Source organism: Rhodamnia argentea, chromosome 7 (assembly GCF_020921035.1).
Source record: "Rhodamnia argentea isolate NSW1041297 chromosome 7, ASM2092103v1, whole genome shotgun sequence".
NCBI classification, from domain to species: Eukaryota; Viridiplantae; Streptophyta; class Magnoliopsida; order Myrtales; family Myrtaceae; genus Rhodamnia; species Rhodamnia argentea.
Genome location: NC_063156.1, coordinates 827562 through 847981, shown reverse-complemented (window position 1 = coordinate 847981; position 20420 = coordinate 827562). Strand labels below are relative to the sequence as shown.

The 20420-nt window shown below is 40.2% G+C and overlaps 3 protein-coding genes across 3 annotated transcripts; 1 reads left to right on the top strand and 2 right to left on the bottom strand.

Annotated features, from left to right (window-relative positions):
- The first annotated feature begins 6901 nt into the window (after positions 1-6901).
- LOC125315837 (uncharacterized mitochondrial protein AtMg00810-like) lies at positions 6902-8128 on the top strand. Its single transcript, XM_048281803.1, has 2 exons — positions 6902-6997; positions 7241-8128. The coding sequence occupies exons 1-2, from the start codon at positions 6902-6904 to the stop codon at positions 8126-8128; spliced, it is 984 nt and encodes a 327-aa protein (XP_048137760.1).
- Positions 8129-11042: 2914 nt separating this feature from the next.
- LOC125316064 (receptor-like serine/threonine-protein kinase At2g45590) lies at positions 11043-12219 on the bottom strand. The gene is made up of 2 exons (XM_048283076.1): positions 11781-12219; positions 11043-11397 (listed from the first exon to the last, which is right to left on the bottom strand). Exons 1-2 carry the CDS (start codon positions 12206-12208, stop codon positions 11349-11351), a joined length of 477 nt encoding a protein of 158 aa, XP_048139033.1. The 5' UTR covers positions 12209-12219; the 3' UTR covers positions 11043-11348.
- Positions 12220-16592: 4373 nt separating this feature from the next.
- On the bottom strand, positions 16593-18442 carry LOC125315836 (PTI1-like tyrosine-protein kinase At3g15890). Its single transcript, XM_048281802.1, has 4 exons — positions 18384-18442; positions 18103-18268; positions 17712-17974; positions 16593-17439 (listed from the first exon to the last, which is right to left on the bottom strand). The coding sequence occupies exons 1-4, from the start codon at positions 18440-18442 to the stop codon at positions 16800-16802; spliced, it is 1128 nt and encodes a 375-aa protein (XP_048137759.1). The 3' UTR covers positions 16593-16799.
- Between the last annotated feature and the right edge of the window lie 1978 nt (positions 18443-20420).

Genomic DNA, 20420 nt, shown 5'->3' with positions numbered 1-20420 from the left:
TGTTCATCTTTTATGAATTGTTGCTATTGACAAGTGCGAAATTTTTAGTTTTGTTATTGCGTTCACTTTCATTTTGCTTAACTAAAAATGAAACAAAAAAAAGTAATTATCGGCTCTTGGGTAGATTCTGGAACGGACACGAAACCCGTTACGGAGTAGGTTTTAAGTTTCAAAAAATGAGAAATCGGTTCGAACGAGTAGGTTCCAAATTGGAGGGAGAACCCGGACGAACCCGAAATGGCTCACCCCTAAATAATTTCACCACATTCCTTTTATTTGAATGAATTAGACCAGTTTTTTTTTTCGATTTCTAGAAGAAGCCGTGGAATCGAATCCATAAAGAAAAAAAAAACTCAATTGTTCCGGATATGGTCTTTGAATAAAAAAAATATGAAACAATCTCTATGAAAAGGTTGATTGAAAAAAACTATAGAACTAAATAGTGGCATGAATCCAATTTGGAAAAATGATACAAATGGTCCCTCAACTTTGGCCCAATATGCAATGTGGTCCATGAACTTTTAATTTGATTAATATGAGTACCGAACTTTAGCCCAATGTGTAATGTAATCTATGAACTTTCAATTTATTCAATGTGATATCTGAACTTTTGGAACATGTTCAACCTAGTCCCCGAACTATAAGAAAATGTCCAATGTTGTCCTTGAACTTGAATTAATCGAAGGACTATATTGAACGTCTTGTTATAGTTTAGGAACTAAGTTGAACATGTTTCAAAAGTCCATAGACAATATTAGCCAAATTGAAAACCCAGGGACCACATTGCACATTGAGCTAAAGTTCAAAGACTATATTGGTCAAATTAAAAGTTCATGGATCATATTGCATATTGGGTCAAAATTTAGGAACCATTTATGTCATTATTCCATTCAATTTCTATCTTACCGAGTTATGTCCCATTTGGTTGTCATCGATGGAAAAAATGATGAAAACTATCTCAAATTTTGAATTTGACAAATAAATCCAAATAAATAGTTCATAAATGTTTTTGAGTTAAATATTTGGTGTGTTTTAGCTCCACGTAAAAGTAGATCGGTTTCATATTCCGTACAGGTTCCATTTGAAAATTGAAACCTACCTATCGGAACAAGTTCTACATTTTTTTTTTGAACCTAGAACCTCATTTGCATACTCTGGAACTCGAAACCTACCATGTCACATGCTCCATGGTCTATCCAGGTTTCACCTGCATTCTTAACGAGCGATTGCAGTAAAATTATCACATTTAATGACTATCATTTATCGTTATAATCTATCGACCACAACTATTTAGACACGTGAATAAATATGAAACATTAACAAAATCGTGGAAATGATAGTTCGGACTAGTAGTTTCAGATTATACGCTTATCATCTAATGCCATGGAATACCGCAGGATCGCCGTAACACATCGCAAGAAGACTCTTCCTTACAATTGGCTTGTTGTGCCACCATCAATTTTATGGGTTCTTTTGTGTTCTTTTGTGTATAGAAACCCATAACTTATGTAATCCTTTGAATTTATGAATGAAGTAAATCGATTTTCGACCACAAAACAAAAGTATGAAACTCCAAAAAATGTTGGTTCGATAAATTGCATGATATAAAGAAAACTTTAATCTATTCATAATAACTTTTCTACAAACTGAAATTATTGTCAGATCTTTGTAGGAAGAAATTACTCAATACAGAACTATTGTTTCAGTTATGCCCTTAAAATTCATGTAAGTATGCATATGAATAGCAGATGTTTGCTGTTAATTTTCTTAATTGGCACAAGACCGTCAACCGCGTTGAACTGGCAAAATTTGATCAGTGACACTGAAGGAATAGGTGAAGAAAAAAGAAAATACCTCATAAGCTCCTGAGAGAGAAAATTACTAAAAAAGTCATAAATCCAATTCAATTCTAAACATTTTTTTTTTTTCCGATTCAGTCCTAAACCTTTTGTAATTGTGTCAATTTAGTCCATATTGCCGATTGGTGTTAACGTGGTAAGTTTTAATAACATTTTAATTATTTAAAAAACTTTTGAATTTTTGAATTTTTCTTTCTTTATTTTTTTTCGCTCTTCCTCCTTTGTGGCCGGCGAAGGTCGTCGGAGTTCGCAGACTAGCGAGCAAGGGCTCGGGTGTAGGTGAGGCATGCAAGATTGCTAGTGAGGCTACCTTGCCCGCGGCTAGTGAGTCGCAGGCAAGGCTGGCCTGAAGCAGATCTAGGTGAGGAGACTTCGCTCATGGCCGCACCTCACGACCCATCGCAACCCATGACGAAACCCACCCGACTCATCACGAAACCCTTGAGAAAGCGTAGCTGTGGACGAGGCCACCTCACCAGGCTTCACCTGCGGCTGGTAAGGCTACCTCGATCTAGGCGAGAGGGCCTCGCCGACGCGCATGCATCGTCATCTGGAAAATGAGTTTCGCGTGACGAATTTTGGGAGAAATGAAGCCCCATTTACAGTTTATCCCAAGCATCTCTTCCTCTTGGTGAAAGTAGCGATTGCAGCAAATGTGAAAGGGATGTATTCACACGACCTTTATCAGGAATTCATGACAGAAAGTTCAAAAAGGAGGTCCAAATTGTACGCGTCCATACTCAATAGTGAAAGAGTTCAAAAGGATGGAGAGAAAAGTCTTCCCTCATCATAGAGAAACGAGAGATTTTACAATCGCGAATGGAAAGCTCGACATGGTCGGCGGGCGCGGAGGCATTTGATGCTGCTGTGATCCCGTAGATGAGAGATTATTCTCCAAAAAGTGAAAGTAAAATCATGATAACTGTCGAAGAAAAACAAAAAATTCATCGTAACGGATTATCCCGATCGCTTTCCAAGTCAAAAACGCAACGCACAAAAAAGGGCTTAATTGATAGACGTATTCGACATCGTTATCGCTCTCATCTCCCTCGATTGCCATGTTTCTTCAGTCCGCTTATTGAGTTTCGACGAGTGAAATTGCCGACAAGTTCTTGCGTTTCTTAGCTGATTTGGTAAAGAAGCATAGATGACCACCATGGTCGATATATTGATTCATTTGAGCCGGGTGGTCCCGGCTATGTATACCATGAAAGTATTGCTTTTAATTTTTCCATTATTGCACAGAATAAAGTAGCAAATCCGTGACATATCTTTTGTCATGTCCCAGTTGCCAAACCTCAGGACCGGCCGGTCACAGTAAATGGATGCAGAAAATATAGGAAACTATAAGAAAAAAATTTAAACCTATTATATTGATACCAATTTAATCATAAATATTTGAATTGAGCCAATTTAATCATAAACATTTTCATATTGGTACCAATTCAATGTATCCGGCTAATTTAGGCCAGAAATCTCTAACGTGAATCTTGCAGCCCTGTGTGGCATAGCCGGTATTGACGTAGACATTGCGTGTGTGTGTATATATATTTTCTTTCCCATCTCCTTTTTCTGTTGGTTGGTAGCCAGCCATGGCCCGTGAGGGCGAGCACCCAAGTGTTTGTTTGGGGGAGGGGAGGGGAGGGGGGGTCGCAAGTGCTCGCCCTTGCCCAAGCGAGGCTAGCCCTCACCGGCCATGGTCTATGGATGGTGGATATCAACGTCAATTTCAGCCGTGCCAAGTAGGATGTCCAGTGTCAATGTGAGCAATTTTCAGCATAAATTAGTCTAACAGACTGAATTGGTACCAATGTGAACAAGTTCAAGCATCAATTGACCCAATTAAAAGATTTATAATTGAATTGGTATCAATACAATAGATTTATGACTTTTTTGGCTCGTTTCCGAGATAATATACGTTGTTCACATTCATAGTTGCTAGGGTATGTTTGCAGCGGAGAGACATACATGTTATTGAAGATATCACCACCTACTCTAGAATCTTCAATAGCGTGACTCTTCATATTCTTATGGTTGACGATAGACTTTTTGGTTTTCAACAGTCGTCTATCCGACGCGCATGTTTAATGTCATTATTGCTTTGTAGTTTTTTAAGAGTCATTATTTGTCGTGTGTCTCGAGAGTCTTTTAGTATTCCGATGTGTAATTATTGCTATGTATCTAGACAGGTCTTTTCATGTACCTAGGGTATGTCGAGAGTCATATTTCTAAGCCTATATAAAGGGAAGTCTTGTAATCGTTTTAGTAAGGTGAAAGTAAGGTGAATATAGTAAATTATCGAGTCCATCCATCTCCTCCCTTGGAAACTTCTCTTGTGTGAAGAGAATCTTTCACCTTCGATAGTCTTCAATCATGTTGAGGATTGAGATGTGCTTTACGACTACGAGATTCAACATTTGGCATCGTAGCACGGTTGTCGGGGACCGTGAATCAAGTCTTCCGGAGCGTGGTTTGTGAAGACAGTGATTAGCGACCATTGTTCGTGTGTAAGTGGTCGAGAACCGGAGTACGTCGAAGTTCCGCCAGAGTACAATGCGGGACTGTGATCAATTGATCGGGACCAAGCCGGGCATTTTTCACCAATCGGATGGCGGACGTATCAAGTTCGACAAATGGTATTGAGAAGCTCAACAATTCCAATTATAATAATTGGAGTACTCGCATGCAGTTTTATTTGCGGGGTCAAGATTTGTGGGATATTGTTGGTGGAAGCAACACCATGGCACCTACAAACGATGGTGATCCGAGGAGATGGAACATCAAAGCGGGTAAGGCTCTTTACGCTCTTGCTGTGATCGTTGAAGATGACTTGTTACAGCATATAAATAGTGCGCAGACTCCCAAGGAGGCATGGGCTAACTTGGCAGCGTTGTTCGCGAGGTCGAATGATTTCAAGTTGCAAAGGTTGGAGAACGAGATGCTGTCGATGTCACAACAAAATATGACGGTGAGTCAGTATTTCTCCAAAGTTAAGTCTATTTGTGACAAAATTTCGAAGCTAGATCCGAATAATGCCATCTCCGAAACGAGAATGAGAAGGATTATTATTCACGGGTTAAAGCTGGAGTATAATGGTATTGTTACGGCTACTCGTGGATGGGCAACTCAACCAACGTTGACCGAACTGGAGAATATTTTGGCCAATCAAGAAACTTTAGATAATCAAATATCTAAGGTTTTGATTAAGGGAGATGAGAGTGCCCTCTTCGGTGATAAAAGAGGGTTCAAGGGCCAGAGGAGAATCGGTGTTGACAATAGAGATGACAAGCCGGGAAAAAGTCATGTCGAAATGCAAAAGCAGCTAGCTCATGGACAATGGAAAAAGCGTCTAGGAGAGACGAGCCTTCGATCAGGGGGAGCTTGGCGGAACCGCTATGGCAATGACAAAAAACGTAGTGGACGATGTTACGTCCGTGGCAAAGAAGGTCATTTCGCCAAAGATTGTCGAGGAAAGAGAGTTGAAGGAAATATCGCAGCATCATCGAAGAGGAGTGATTTCGATGACAATGTGGAATGGGATTTTCATGCGTCTGTTGCAACGGAGGTGCAAGACGAGTTCGCTGCCTCGTCCACCGCCGAGTTGAAAGTGATAATGCAGAAGAATATGCTGAATGGCCTCCCCCGGTTGGAAGTTCAAGAAGATGTGGTCTGTGCTGGATGCCAGCATGGAAAGGCACATCAGCTTTCTTATGAGGAATCATCGTTCAAAGCTCGTACGCCTCTCGAGCTCATTCACTTGGATGTGTTTGGTCCAATGAAGCAATCGTCTATTGGTAGATCAAAGTATATGATCATATTTATCGATGAATTTTCCATGTATGTTTGGGTTGATTTTATGAAAGATAAATTTGAGGCATTTATCAAATTTAAGGAGTTTAAGGAGAAGATAGAAAGTGAAGTGGGCAAGAAGATTCTTTGCCTTCGTACTAATAACGGGGGAGAATATACTTCTAATGAATTCACGAAGTATTTGCGAGAGTGCAAGATACGTCGACAATTTACTTGTTCGTATATGCTACAGCAAAATGGAGTTGTGAAAGGAAGAATCGGCATCTAGCAGAGACATGCGGGAGGATGCTACATGCGAAGAATGTTCCACCTAAATTTTGGGCTGAGTGTATGAAGACATCGGCGCATGTGATTAACAGATTGCCACAAGCAAGGCTTGGTTCCATGTCACCATACGAGAGATTATGGAATTGCAAGCCTGTGGTAAGTCATTTCAGAGTTTTTGGATGTGTATGTTATGCATTTGTGCCAGAACACCTTCGCAGCAAATTCGATAAGAAGGCGGTTCGATGTTTTTTCGTGGGTTATGATGATCAACGAAAATGGTGGAAGTGCTGTGATCCTACAACAGGGAGGTGCTATATTTCGAGAAATGTGGTGTTCGACGAATTGTCGTCATGGTGGTCACCTCAAGCCGTCGAATTGCCAGATTCACAGCATATCGAAGAAGAGTTTCAAGAAAGGTTGAAAGAATTTGATGAGGATGAGCCTATCGAAAAAGATGTCGAAGCACAATCATAAGGTTCGACAAGTTCATCCGGTGAGCATTGAATAGTAACAGAAGAATTTCGACCAAGTCAGGTAGAGGAACCCGAAGAAGAGGAGTATCGACTTCGGAGATCACGGAGGCAGAGGAGGCCAAACCCTAAGTATGCCAATGCAGCGTTGATCGAAGATGTTGGCACAGTGGAGCCGTTGACATATGAGGAAGCATCGAAGGATGCAGAGTGGAGAAATGCCATGGAAGAAGAGATCTCGCATTAAAGAAGAATGAGACGTGGAACTTGGTGCCGAAACCTGAAGAGGTACGTCCTATATCTTGCAAATGGGTTTATAAATTGAAAACTCTACCGGATGGGTCGATAGAGAGGTATAAAACACGTCTAGTCGCTCAAGGTTTCTCGCAAAAGTATGGCGTCGATTATGAAGAAACCTTTAGCCCAGTGGCTAAAGTTACTACTGTTCGAGTTACGTTAGCACTTGCAGCAAGCAAGTTGTGGAATCTATGGCAGATGGATGTGAAGAATGCCTTTCTTCATGGAGAGCTTGATCGAGAAATATACATGGAGCAATCGGATGGTTTCAAGAGCAAAAATCATCCAGAATATGTCTGCAAGCTAAAGAAAGCTTTGTATGACTTGAAGCAACCCCCGAGAGCATAGTATGGGAAGATCGCAGAATTCTTATTGAGAAATGATTATTCCGTAGCCCCAGCAGATTCGAGCTTATTCGTGAAGGCGTAAGATGGAAAGATAGTAGCCGTGCTGGTTTATGTGGATGATCTCATCATTACTGGAGATGATGAAGATGAGATATGTCGAATTAGAGACAATCTATCTCTCCGTTTTCAGATGAAGGAGCTTGGAGAGCTGAAACACTTTCTGGGACTCGAGATTGATCGGACAAAGGAAGGATTATTCCTATGTCAACAGAAGTATGCACGAGATCTCTTGGAGAAGTTCAGGATGCTCGATTGCAAGCCTATATCTACTCCGTTGGATGGGAATGCAAAGGCGTGTGCTGATGAAGGTCGGGAGTTAGAAGATTCGACCATGTATAGTCAATTGGTAGGTAGTCTAATTTACCTTACCATAACTCGACCCGATATCGCTTTTGCAGTGGGAGTAGCAAGTCGATTTATGGGGAAACCACGGAAGCCTCACTTGGATGCAGCAAAGCGTATCTTGAGGTATGTAAAGAAGACGTTTGATTTTGGCCTTTTGTACAAGAGAGTCTCATTGGGTGAGTTGGTCGGTTATTGCGATGCCGACTTTGCTAGAGATCACTACACAAGGCGCTCGACTACTGGATACTCATTTAATCTTGGATCAACAATAGTATCCTGGTACAGTAAAAGACAGCCGATCGTGTCTCTGTCGACGACAGAAGCTGAATACAGAGCAGCAACAATGGCAGCTCGGGAGAGTACGTGGCTAGTGCGGTTATTGGATGATCTTCATCAATCGATAGATTATTCGACAATATTGTTTTGTGATAATCTATCTGCTATAAGCTTAGCAGAAAATACAGTTTTTCATGCTAGAACAAAGCATGTGGAAGTACACTATCATTTTCTCCGAGAGAAGGTCTTGCAGGGCGAGATCAAAATGGAATACACCAAAACAGGTGATCAAGTTGCTGATATCTTCACCAAAGGTCTTGGAGCAGCAAAGTTCGATGAGTTTAGAACTCAGCTTGGTATGGTTGCGAGATCTGTCCTAAGAGATAGTAGTCGGTGAGGGGGAGTATTGAAGATATCACCGCCTACTCTAGAATCTTCAATAGTGTGACTCTTCATATTCTTATGGTTGTCGATAGACTTTTCGATTTTCGACAGTCGTCTATCCGACGTGCATGTTTAATGTCATTATTGCTTTGTAGTTTTTTAAGAGTCATTATTTGTCGTGTGTCTCGAGAGTCTTTTAGTATTCCGATATGTAATTATTGCTATGTATCTAGACAGTTCTTTTCATGTACCTAGAGTATGTCAAGAGTCATGTTTCTAAACCTATATAAAGGTAAGTCTTGTAATCGTTTTAGTAAGGTGAAAGTAAGGTGAATATAGTAAATTATCGAGTCCATCCATCTCCTCCCTTGGAAACTTCTCTTGTGTGAAGAGAATCTTTCACTTTCGATAGTCTTCGATCATCTTGAGGATTGAGACGTGCTTCGCGACTTTGAGATTCAACACATGTGTCCATGCAAAACACAAGGCAATTGATTACTTAATTCCAACTATAATATGTAGATAATATCCTCGTTGTGTAGAAAAAAGTTGCCGAATTATGATTAAATAGCATTTTCCGATGATTTAGTTGGGAAACCAAGTTTAGCCCCTCCGCATTTAGTAATCCCTAAATTCTTCAGAGCCCACAAACTGATTCTGCAGATTCTGATCCTTCGTTAATATCAACATAGATCTCATACTTAAAAAAATTAGAAGGTTGTGGTGTGGAAGCATCAGGCCGAAATCTTGCACAATCATTTCAAGTCCTTATAGTATTTGAGGATGCTTGCATCTGATTAACTATCATATCAAGTACAGCCACCAAACTCTTGTGCTGACCTAAAGTTCAGAGAAATTTTAATTTGGAGACTGGAATATTAGCGAAGAGTTTGGTGGCTTTGTGGGTGAGCTTGTCGGTATATCCGAATAAGTTCACCTCTAAGCTTTCTAATGAATCAAAGATTGTGATATTTGCGAATAATTATTTCTTGAAATACTTGTAAATGTGATCTTAAGACGTGTTCAGCCTTATAATAAGGAGAATATATACGTAGTCCTATCAAAAGGTTATGTTGGGTCGGGTTTACGTGGGTTGACAATGGGTTTGACCCACTTTGATCCATTTCGCACATACTGATCCATTTTCATGGAAAACAATTTTAGCGAACTATACCTAACACGGCTTGGACCCAATTCATACCAAACTCAATCGGGCTCCAATTCTTAGAAATTTCCACTTACCAACGCACAATTCACAAAGCCCATATGCTCCCGGAACCACCAGATGACTGAAAAATTGCATGTATGGCTCCTTACCAATTGTACTTCACACTGCATTTCCTTAACCTCCACAAACTACCAGATCACTAGCAATACATTTAGACAGTAAATCTTCCAGTTTTTCTAACTTCCTTTTATAGTTTTATGAGTCATTGATCTATGGTTCTAGCACTACCGATAAGAAGAAAGTAACTTAGAAACTTTTTGATGCTCAAGCGTTGAGAGCAGTGACAAGAAAGAAGAGCATGAGTCGCTTCGATTCAATCACTAGCGTCGAAAGCAATGACGGTTCAATAAAGAAGGGCACATAAGTGATTTCGAACGTGAAATCAAGCTGTCTACGGATGAGAGATCAGTGAGCACACGAGAAGAGAGAAGAGCCACGATCTCAGTTTGAGGTTTTTTGAGTTTCCTTTGAGCTAAGTCCCCACACCTGTCTTGTTAGAATGGCAAATGAGTTGGGATATGGGCCATTTCAGCAATCCCAACGTAACCCATTTCACTAGGTTTTGTTTTTTCATTAACCCATTTCACCCAAACTTGTTGCCAATCGAGTTGGCCACTCTACATGGGGCCCATCAAACATGAGTTGCAAAAATTGGTTGGTGAGCTCTATCCAAATACTCACCCACTTGGCTCCCCTTTGGAGTTTAGAATTAGTTCATTGTTTTCCGATTACCTGCAACTGGATTGCTCATGCTTCAACCTGTGCTTGAATTTTCCATGAACCAACAAAGCAGCTTGAAAGAATTCGTAAATTGCTATGCATATGGTCTGAGGCCAGACTGGTGTGCAAAAAAATGCCATGCATGAGGGCGGTGACTCTGTAATTCTAATGAGTAACGAGTCGCCTAAGGTTGAAGACCTATGAACTCGAGTATCAATCAAACCCAAGAGGCAAAGACCTTCCAAATATGTACAAAAGAAAAGTGACAAGGCAACTTCCGGCAAAGCCATTAACTTAAAATATGGATCCCCTCTCCAATACCACTGAAGGCTGCAAGCTTTTGAAAAAAAAAAACTACAATTATAATCCAGATTGCGAACCTAACAACATTAGCATTTGTAAGCCATGCTGCAGCAACAAAGCAATGTACAGAAGGTAAATGGGGTGAAAGAACAGTATTTCCGACTCAAAAAACAACAATATAGCATGTCCCCATCTCACATTCCCTACAATCATCTATAAGAGAGTACAGAGCAAAGAAACAAGAAATTATGTAAACTATATTCCACTTACGGGGTTGTCATCACGTAGAATCTCAATGGCTATCAGCATGCTAAGACCATGATTGACAACTTGCCAAAATCTCTCTACAATTCTGGTCAGCTTATACTAGGACTAATCATGAACTCCCATTCTCAAGCAGTATCAATTGCCCATGCTGGATTGGGGAAACAACCCAAAATTCATCCATCCAAACTGAAGCAAAAGGTGACAGCCGGATCGAGATTGTGCCCAGCTGCCTGTATCATTTCAACTTAATCTACTGCTTGAGAGAGACATAAATCATCGGTCCATCAAGGGAAACTGGATTTTATCACATCATTCAAACATTGAAGCTTATCCAGACATGCCCTAAGACATCTTAAGCTGAAGTCCTGCACCAAATACTCTCCTTAACTTGAAAATTAATAACTTGAAAGGAAAGGAAAGGAAAGTAGTGTCCTCTTGTGAAAGTTTTTATGCAGACTATGAACATATCTCAAAACTATGCTGCTGAACAGATTTCATGTCACCCAAAATATGGATTCATATGATATTATTGCAATGAACAGACATTGCCTGGTTACTGAGTTATGCAAATCAGCAAACTTTCCCTGAAATCCCATTGATTGCGACTCTTTATACAACTCTGGATTTAGTCAATTAGTGTTCCAACATGTCCTTTCTTTGCTGCCCTTTTTTGTCTGGACGCCATAACCACGATGGTACTAAATTATATGTCCTTTCAATCCAGCAGAAAGTAGATAAACAGAGCTAGTTTCTTTTCAGCGGAGCTGAAAAGGAAAATAGAAGAAAGACGGAATGTTCGAATATGAGAAACTAGTGAAATTTACTAATGAACTCATCACAAGAATATGGAACACAGACCATTTGCAGGAAACCAAAGCCACCCACTTTTGCATTCCAAAAACGTTGTGGAAAGGAAAGATGAAGAGGGGGGGCCGCCCATGTATTGATTCTCAGTAGCTCCCAAACTATCATAATTATAAGGAACATTCTAAATTTGCGAATTATATCAGAACAGATAGAGAAGCATGTGAAGAAAAACCCAAATCCATTAAATAAAAATATGAAAAACACAACTACGGATTTCTTTACACAGACCATCCGCAAAGATGAAGTAAGTGCGTCAATAGTTCAGATGTTGCAAACTCACCGGACTTTCCTTTGTGACTTAAAAGGAAACCGGGAGGGAGGCGAAGGAGACAACTCTGATGGTAATTGCGGTGGTTCAGAGACCCCTGTAAGCATTGCCACCACCTCCTTCATGGAAGGCCTGCGTAAAGGTGACTTTTGCAAACATTGTAAAGCAACCGTGATGCACAAAAGTGCTTTTTCTCGGTCCAAAGACTGAATAGACTGATCAACCAAATCAAGAAGCTTTCTGCTTCGGGCGAGATGACGAGCCCAAGATAAAAGATTGGCACGCTGGAATTCAGACATGGGTGAGCCAGATACCTGAAGTGGGCGACGTCCTGCAATAAGAACCAACAACAACACTCCAAAACTGTACACATCACACTTTTCTGAGAGATCGCTGCCGCCGCCGTACTCGGGGGCAATATAACAAACAGTTCCCCTCATACTGGGAGTACTACTAAGATAATTCCTATTCTTTTCTATACAGGACATCCTCAGAAATCCTTGGAAATATCACACTGTTATCAACAACAAAATGAGAATAATGAACCAGGGAGATCCTTGCAATTATTGGGGTGTGGTTCGTACTCTATAAAAGTACGTGGGCCCTGCTATATATATTCTTTTTCACATATAATTGAGTGATGTAATGAGAGGTGCGATGTGCTTATTATTATGGAATCCTCTACTAGACGTAGTTCTAATTTAAGGGTGAACCATGATACAATTTCATATTTCGATTTCTCTTTCTCGCTTTATGTTTTACTTTAATTTGATTGTACATCGAATCCTAACAGTTATGACCTTAAAAATTTGAACAGGTATTGCTTTCCCTTTCATATGATTATTAACCCAATGAAGCTCCCAATCCCAGCTCCGAATAGTTCTACGATGGCCGAATTCGCGATACACTCTTCCCAAAATTTCTCTGAGCAACTAAACATGTCATGAAAAGATGAATTCTATTTTCTGGACAAGACCCACATAAAAGCACAGATCATATCCAGACAGCGAAACCATTTGGAAGTTCTGTCCCTGGTTGCATTAAGATCTACTTAGCCATTACAATCACTGCTTATGAAGAACTGATCAGCTGGAGTAGCTAACTACATCACCCAATCTTCTCGATCCGCATGAGGCACAATGGAGTCACACAGAGAAGCCTGGATATCCACAAATATATCGGTTCTAGCTGATGGCCAGGCCCAAATATCAGGTCGTGTTACCATATATCAATATGACTAACTTGCCACTCCAAATGGATCAATAATGCATGCAGTACTAGAGCCGAGCAAAAAGAATTGACCGGATCGATTCTCAATTTCATAAAATTGGAACCAGTGACTTTCGGTTCCAGTTCTAGGGGTGGAACCGCCCACCTGGACGGCTCGGACAATTTTGTTTCTTTAAATTTTAGTTTTATTTCTTGAATTTTAAAAAAATCATTTAAACTCTTAATTATTATAGGTACTTCTACAGACTTTTCTCAAGTATAAAACCATATAAAGATTGTAGATTAAGTAAGAGCGATCATGATCACACAATTTTGGAAGCTACTTTTGAAGTAGTTTGATTTCTTTGCTGGTAAGGAGAAGTGGCATCCGACCTTGCTTTGCTTGACAATGTTGTTGTGATACACTACAGCAGAATGCGAAAAATATGTGTATCAAGCACGTGTGACCAATTTCACTGGACCTCTTAAGAATCGGGCCAGCCGGTCCAATCAGATCCCGGTTCCGAAAGCTGAATATTGTTGTGATACATTGCAGCACAATACAAAAAATGTGTGAGTATGCGAATCAAGCACATGCGATCGGTTCCACCGGACCGCTTAGGAACTGGACCAGTCCGTCCGGTCTGATCCCCAATTTCAAAAGCTGAATATTGTTGTGATACACTACAGCACAATACAAAAAATGTGTGAGTATGTGTATCAAGCACATATGACCGGTTCCATCGGATCGGTTAGGAACTGGACCCGTTAGTTCGGTCTAGTCCCCGGTTCCAAAAGTTGAATACTTTTGTGATACACTGCAGCACAATACAAAAAATGTATGAATATGTGTATCAAACACATGCGACCGGTTCCACTGGATCGCTTAGGAATTGGACTAGTCGATCCGGTCCGATCCCTGGTTCCGAAAGTTGAATACTGGTCCCTCCGGTCCGATTCCCAATCCGAAATCGGAACCGGACCCCGCCAGGAAATCGATCACCCTATGTAGTACCACGGTATTATGGAAAATAGCACGCTATCAGCATCCATTTTTCTATGCTTAGCATACAATTAATGACCCTGTTTGACTTATTGCGGACAATTTACAGAAAGCGGCTCTTGCCTTTAGATCGGAGGCTATATTAGCCGGGTTAATCATATCCACGTGGGTCATTAACTTATCTTACAATAGCCGAAAAACCATTAATGATGCAAAGTTATTATCATCTGTTTCATCTCCCAGAAATGTGACGGACAATTTATATCGATATACCGATTTTATAATTATCGTGTCACATCTTTCACTTCATACTGATTTGTTGATTTAGTCCAAATTTATCTATGCCCGAATTCAACGGCCGAGAGTGAATTTCGCTCTTAACAGTCAAGAACACCCTTAAAAGTTCAAGTGAAAAATTATGGGTATTTCTCATATTCTCTCAATATCACATTGTCAAAACAAAGCATATTCTCTCAATATCGCCCGGGCATCACGGCCTCGCCATCCTCGCCCGGGGCTGACAAGGGTCTACGGCCCTTGCACGTGGCCGGCGAGGGTCGGCCGACAGCCCTCGCTATCCCACAGCAAAAAAGAAAAAGAAAAAGAAAGGTAAAGCACAGAAAAGAAAAGAAAAGAAAAAAGAACAAAAAAAAATTCAAAATATTACTAAATATGTCAAGGTCGGTTTCGGCCGTGCCACGTAGGATGGTTGAAATTCACGTCAGCAATTTTCGGTAAAAAGTGGCCGGATGGACTCAAATCGTACCAATACAAAAAGATTTAGAACTAAACCGATTCAATTAAAAAATTTACGAGTAAATTAGTATCAATACAATAGAATTAAGACTTTTTTTTTTGTACTTTTCCCAATTAGATTCGCCCGGATGCTTTGCTCACTTCTGTCTCGACTGCAAACTCTTCCTTCTTTGAAAAATCTTCACTACCCCTGTCAGGTTCTTGATCTACAGAATGGCATTACTGAAAAGTGGTTAGGGATGTCGCTTTTGGTGGTGGAGTTCCTCCAAAGCCAAACGAATGAAGAATGAATTTCGGGACGCAGGGGCCAAAAAATGCTACAATACAAAAGGATAACACGATACATTATCACAATTTCTCGTTAGGGCTTCATTTGTTTGATTCGAAATATATTTTTTTATGGACAAAATATTTCCATAGTCCTCGAAAATATTTAGATATTAATTATTGTCAATATCGAAAATATTTTTCATTGATTAATCATTTCAAGCGACATAAATTATTATTTTTAAAAATACATCTTTTAAAATAATTCTTTTTCTGAGAAACAAACGCATCCTAAAGTTTTCAGACAAGCACGTGGCAAAGCCTGTGCCACGCCTTTGATAAATTGAACTTGCTCATGGAATAGACCAGAATGATTGATTGGGCCTCCGATTTGGGTTCGGCAATTTGGCCCGTTGGGCCAAAATATTAAATTGAGAAAGTGGGCTATAGCCAGATTATCTTATCATGTGACCATATGAAGACGTCACAATGTGGAAAGTGCATTTTCGAAGATGACACATGAACGTCATTGCTGCCGGCACAACACAACTACTCATACGAATGGTACTTCTACGCAATGGTCGTAGTACGTAATCATGTTCGTGACGAATTCTTCTGTCGCTAAGATTGAGAGTTTCGATTTCCGAAAAAAAATTGGTCACAACGATGTGATTATTTGGTTTGGAGGAATCGCACAAATAGTCCATCAATTTTTGACCTAATATGCAACGCTATCCTTGTACTTCAAATTAGTTTAATGCGGTCCTTGAACTGTTTCAAAATGTTCAATTTAGTCCCTTAATTTTCCACAAAAAAGTTCAACATTTGCATATTCACACTTTTACCCGAATTTTAGAATATCTTTTTAATATAACCTATTTCCTATATCAACAAAAGAAAACATGGGTATGTCGTACTCATATGAATCTAAATCTTGTTCCTAATTTTTAGATAGATCAAATTTTCAAGTTCTTGTGCTGTGTTTTCTTCTTCAAATTTAGTTGAATCTGCAAATTAAGAAATTAAAATAGCATGAATATACATGATACAACTCTGAATGACATTTTACTTGTACTATTATAGAGATCATAAACTAAAATATACTACAACGTCAATCAATATTTCTAAAGACCAAAAAGGTAGTTTTGGAAATGGGTTGAAATGGAAAAAGATATTCTAAATCTAGGCAATAGAGTAATTATGAAAACTCGTAAATAGTACAAAAGGACTGATTTGACTTTGTTTTGTAAAGCTGGGGAACTAAATTGAACAAATCGAAAGTTTAGGGTCTAGATTGAACATTTATAAATAGTTCAAGGATCACGTTGAACAAATCAAAACTCCAAAGATAACATTGCACATCGGGTTTCAAAATTTAGAAACTGTTTGTGTCATTTTCCTATTTGGTCATAATACGTCGGGGATGCAAGAGATACTTCTTCTCAAGTGTACAAAGGAAGAGACAAAGATAGTCTCCCCAGGAAATCAAGATGAAAAGTTGTATGATACATCGACCCACATCTCCGCAACAATTATTAACACATATGTCATCCTTCCAAAGGATAAAGGATTGAAACCAACAAGGGGTTGATGCAAAGAGAGTAAAGACAGATTGCGAGGAAATGCAATGAAGAAGCATCCGACAAGTCAAGATCCAAGAAGACCGGGTCGGGTCGTCTCGTTCGTTTGCTTTTCACTTGCGTGGATCTTATGATCGAGCATCGATGAGCGAAGACAAGAGAAACCGCCGCATCAAATACACCGACAAATACAAAATGATGATCGCCTCCAAATAATTATCTCACCTTGGTTGCCTTCCATGCTTTTCTCTTGTCATCAAATTCGTCTATGGCAGACCCTTCGTAGTAGTCCGTATCGTTCTCCTCATCGCCGCCATTGTCTTCTTTGGCCTTGCCGATGACATGTCCGATCTCTTTCTTCCGCGTCAGACCTCCCTTGAGCCACTGCACGACCTCTATCATGCTCGGCCGGTTCTCGGGGTTATGATCCGTGCATCGCATCGCTATCATGACCACCAGTTTGAGCTCGTCCAGTTTATATTTCCCCTCCAATCTCGGGTCGGCTATGTGGTCGAACGCGCCCTTCTGGACATATGGCGTCGCCCATTGCATGATGTCGCGCTTCACTCCGCCTTGAAGCTTCTCCAGTGGCTTCTTGGCACTAATTATCTCGAGGAGTAATATTCCAAAGCTGTAGACGTCGCAGCTGTCTGAAACTTTCCCCCACATCGCGTACTCGGGAGCCAAGTAGCCGAGCGTTCCCTTCACTCTTGTCGTCAAATGAGTAACGCCGTCCGGGATAAGTTTAGCGAAACCGAAATCCGCGACTTTTGCTTGGAATTGGTTGTCCAGAAGGACATTACTCGCCTTTATGTCTCGGTGAATTATGTGAGGATTGACCTCGTGATGCAAGTACCTTAAATGAGCAAGAGAACGCAGGTTAAAATTTGAGCAGCATGAAGTGAAAATGCAGATCTAGAAGGTGCTGAGAAACCTAATCTCCATGAGGAAGTTGAAAATCTAGACTGAATCATGTTCCTACAGTGCGATGGCTAAGGAATCTGAATTTCTAATAAAGCATGTTTGGAGGAATTTGTTCTCGAACATAACCATAAATCTGATTTGCTAGTGGTGATTCTAGGAGTCGTGACCAGGTCACATAGCCAGCGATTCAGTGAGGTCACTTACGATAAACCCTCAGCTGATCCGAGCACGATGCTCATTCTTCGCGGCCAATCGAGCAAGCAATCTTCGGTGAGTCGGCCATGGAGATGAGTTATCAAGCTATGATTAGGCATGTAATCGTACACAATCAACCTCTCATCGCCGCCCGCGTAGAATCCCCTCAACCCTAGAAGGTTCTTGTGCCTCACCCTGCCAAGAATCTCCACCTCCACCGCGAACTCCATTTCGGCCTTCGGGCTCATCGCTTTGAGTCTTTTCACCGCAACCTGCGATGGTATTCAGTCGAGTTTAACATCGTTTCACAGAGCTTACAGGAGTCTCTATCCAGTCTTACCGAGGCCATGCATTCGTATTGTTTCGCATGGAACAAAGGGAAATAATCTCAAATAGAAACACAAGAAATGGACATAATTGCCTCTACGCCTTTACTTGTTCGACCCCAATAAACGCTTCCGAAACCGCCCTCCCCGATCTTGTTGTCGTTGTGGAAGTTGTTCGTCGCGTGTAGCAACTCCTTGAGAGAGTAAATTTCCCATGGATAGTCGTTGTTGTTGCTCACGCTTCAGAAAGAATACATCAAAATAGCGAAAAAATCGTCAAAACAAAGCAAATTCATTCGAACTCGATCGACATACTGGCTACAGAAGATCGGCAGCTGGCCCATCGAACATTTACCTGATCTCTGGCCGTTCGTCAAATTTCGAGATGCAGCATAAACACCTCCAGAACATCATCCTACTGGAAGAAAACTCGCGAAGAGGCGAAGATGGAAAAGAAGAGGGTGAATCTCTATGAAGACAGATAAGAGAGGGGGATGAAGAAGACACCAAGATGATCAAGCAAGAAGAAAGCAAAACGCGAGTGCAAACTGATTTATCTATGCAGAGCTGAAAGAGCCATATGGTGAAGACAGAAGGGCAGCCTTGGAGGTCAAGGCATCCGGAATGGAGCCGACAATGAGAACAAAAAAGAACACAAAGAGTGTATTTTATTGCAGAAGCTTCCAGCTGGTGTCTCTAGCAGTTGTCGGGTTATGCCAAGCATTGCCATTGGAAATGGGAGATTTCTTTATTGAATCTCTTGCAGAGATATTCCAAGTCCTTGTCCTACATGTTCTATGATACACATACATTAATTTTTGGGACAATTTTCGAAGAAGTCCTGAACCTATTGTACAATGACCGATTCCACTCTAAACTTTTCAATTATGCCAATTTAGTTCTAAATCTTTTGATGATCTGTCAACTTATAGTCTTAAACATTTCATTCGTACCAATTTAGTCCTAAACTTTTTGGCGAATGATAAATTTAGTATTAAACCTTTTGACAACTTGTCAATGTACTCCTTTTTGCCAATTATCCAAGTGACTAAATCGGCAAAATTTCAAAAGGTTTAGGATTGGATTAGCAAATCATCAATGGTTTAGAACTAAATTAGTAAAATTGACAGGCTTAGAATTGAATTGACCGCCGAACAATATATTTAGGACTTTTTGGACAATCATCCCATTAATTTTTGTATTCTTGAGTAATGTCTAATTTGATTTCAACGAGCGATGGCATCATTCTTCTAATCCGAACTCCTTAACAATATCAGCCCCGCTAAGAGCTTGACCAAGCAATCCATTTTGATAATCAATTAAGAAGCCATCGGTTGATGGGTTGGACAATGACCCAATTACGAAAAATGACATCTTGATCTTTCTCATAAATCAGAATTAAATTGTCATAGAACGGGTCAGATGTGTATAATTAATTGAATTGGGATCATTAACTAGGGGCCCGTGGCTACTTTGAAGCTAAACGCGGAACAATAACAACAGCCATGGGGATTAATGTGTCTGGGAATTTGAAGAAAGGAAGTCGCTAGCCTATTGAGAGATGTGTGGTCATGTTCTAGCCTGATAGTCTAATATTACCGTCGTTAATTTATTATCACACGATCTTTCAATTAATGAGTGTTTTATGCAAATCATGTAATGATGTTGTGTAGATCCACGATTGAGATTGTACTGTTTCTTCATCTACTGTCGGAAAATCATTTCTCTTAAAATAATTAGGGGGATTTTAGGAGGCGGTTTGAGAATGTGATTGAACAAATGCGGGACAAAACAGCATCTTAGAATTGCTAAAGTCCAAATGCTAATTAGCCAGCATAGACTATAATTAAATATAGCCATTAGGACCGTGACGAAAGAGCACTCTCGACCGTCCGGCCGATTCGGAGATCCTCAAACGATTTACAAGGGCGAATGAGTATCGACTCCACATGGTTCACAATGGCCAATGGCATGAGACATGGTACAGTGACAATGTACTGTAGAATAAGCTCGTACAAGCATAAAGCCGGTCAAATACTTCAGATGAGTAATGAGGGAAAGTTGTCCAAAAACTAAATAATAATAATAAAGATCGTAAACCTACTGTGTGTGCATTGATTCAGTCCTAAACTTTTTCAATTTAGCCGATTTAGTCCTAGGTCTTTTGACGATTTGCTAATATAGTTATTCTGGCTAATTTTGATTTGAAATTGCCGTCATAGACCCCAGTTGTGCTATGTGGCATGATTAGCCCTAACATGGACAGTTTTTATTTTTGTCATAGACCCCAGCTATCTTAAAAATCTTTTTGACAATTTTTGTAATTATTATTTTCAAAATCTTTTGATTTTTTTTAAAATACAAAAACTGTCCACATCGGCGTTGGACAACC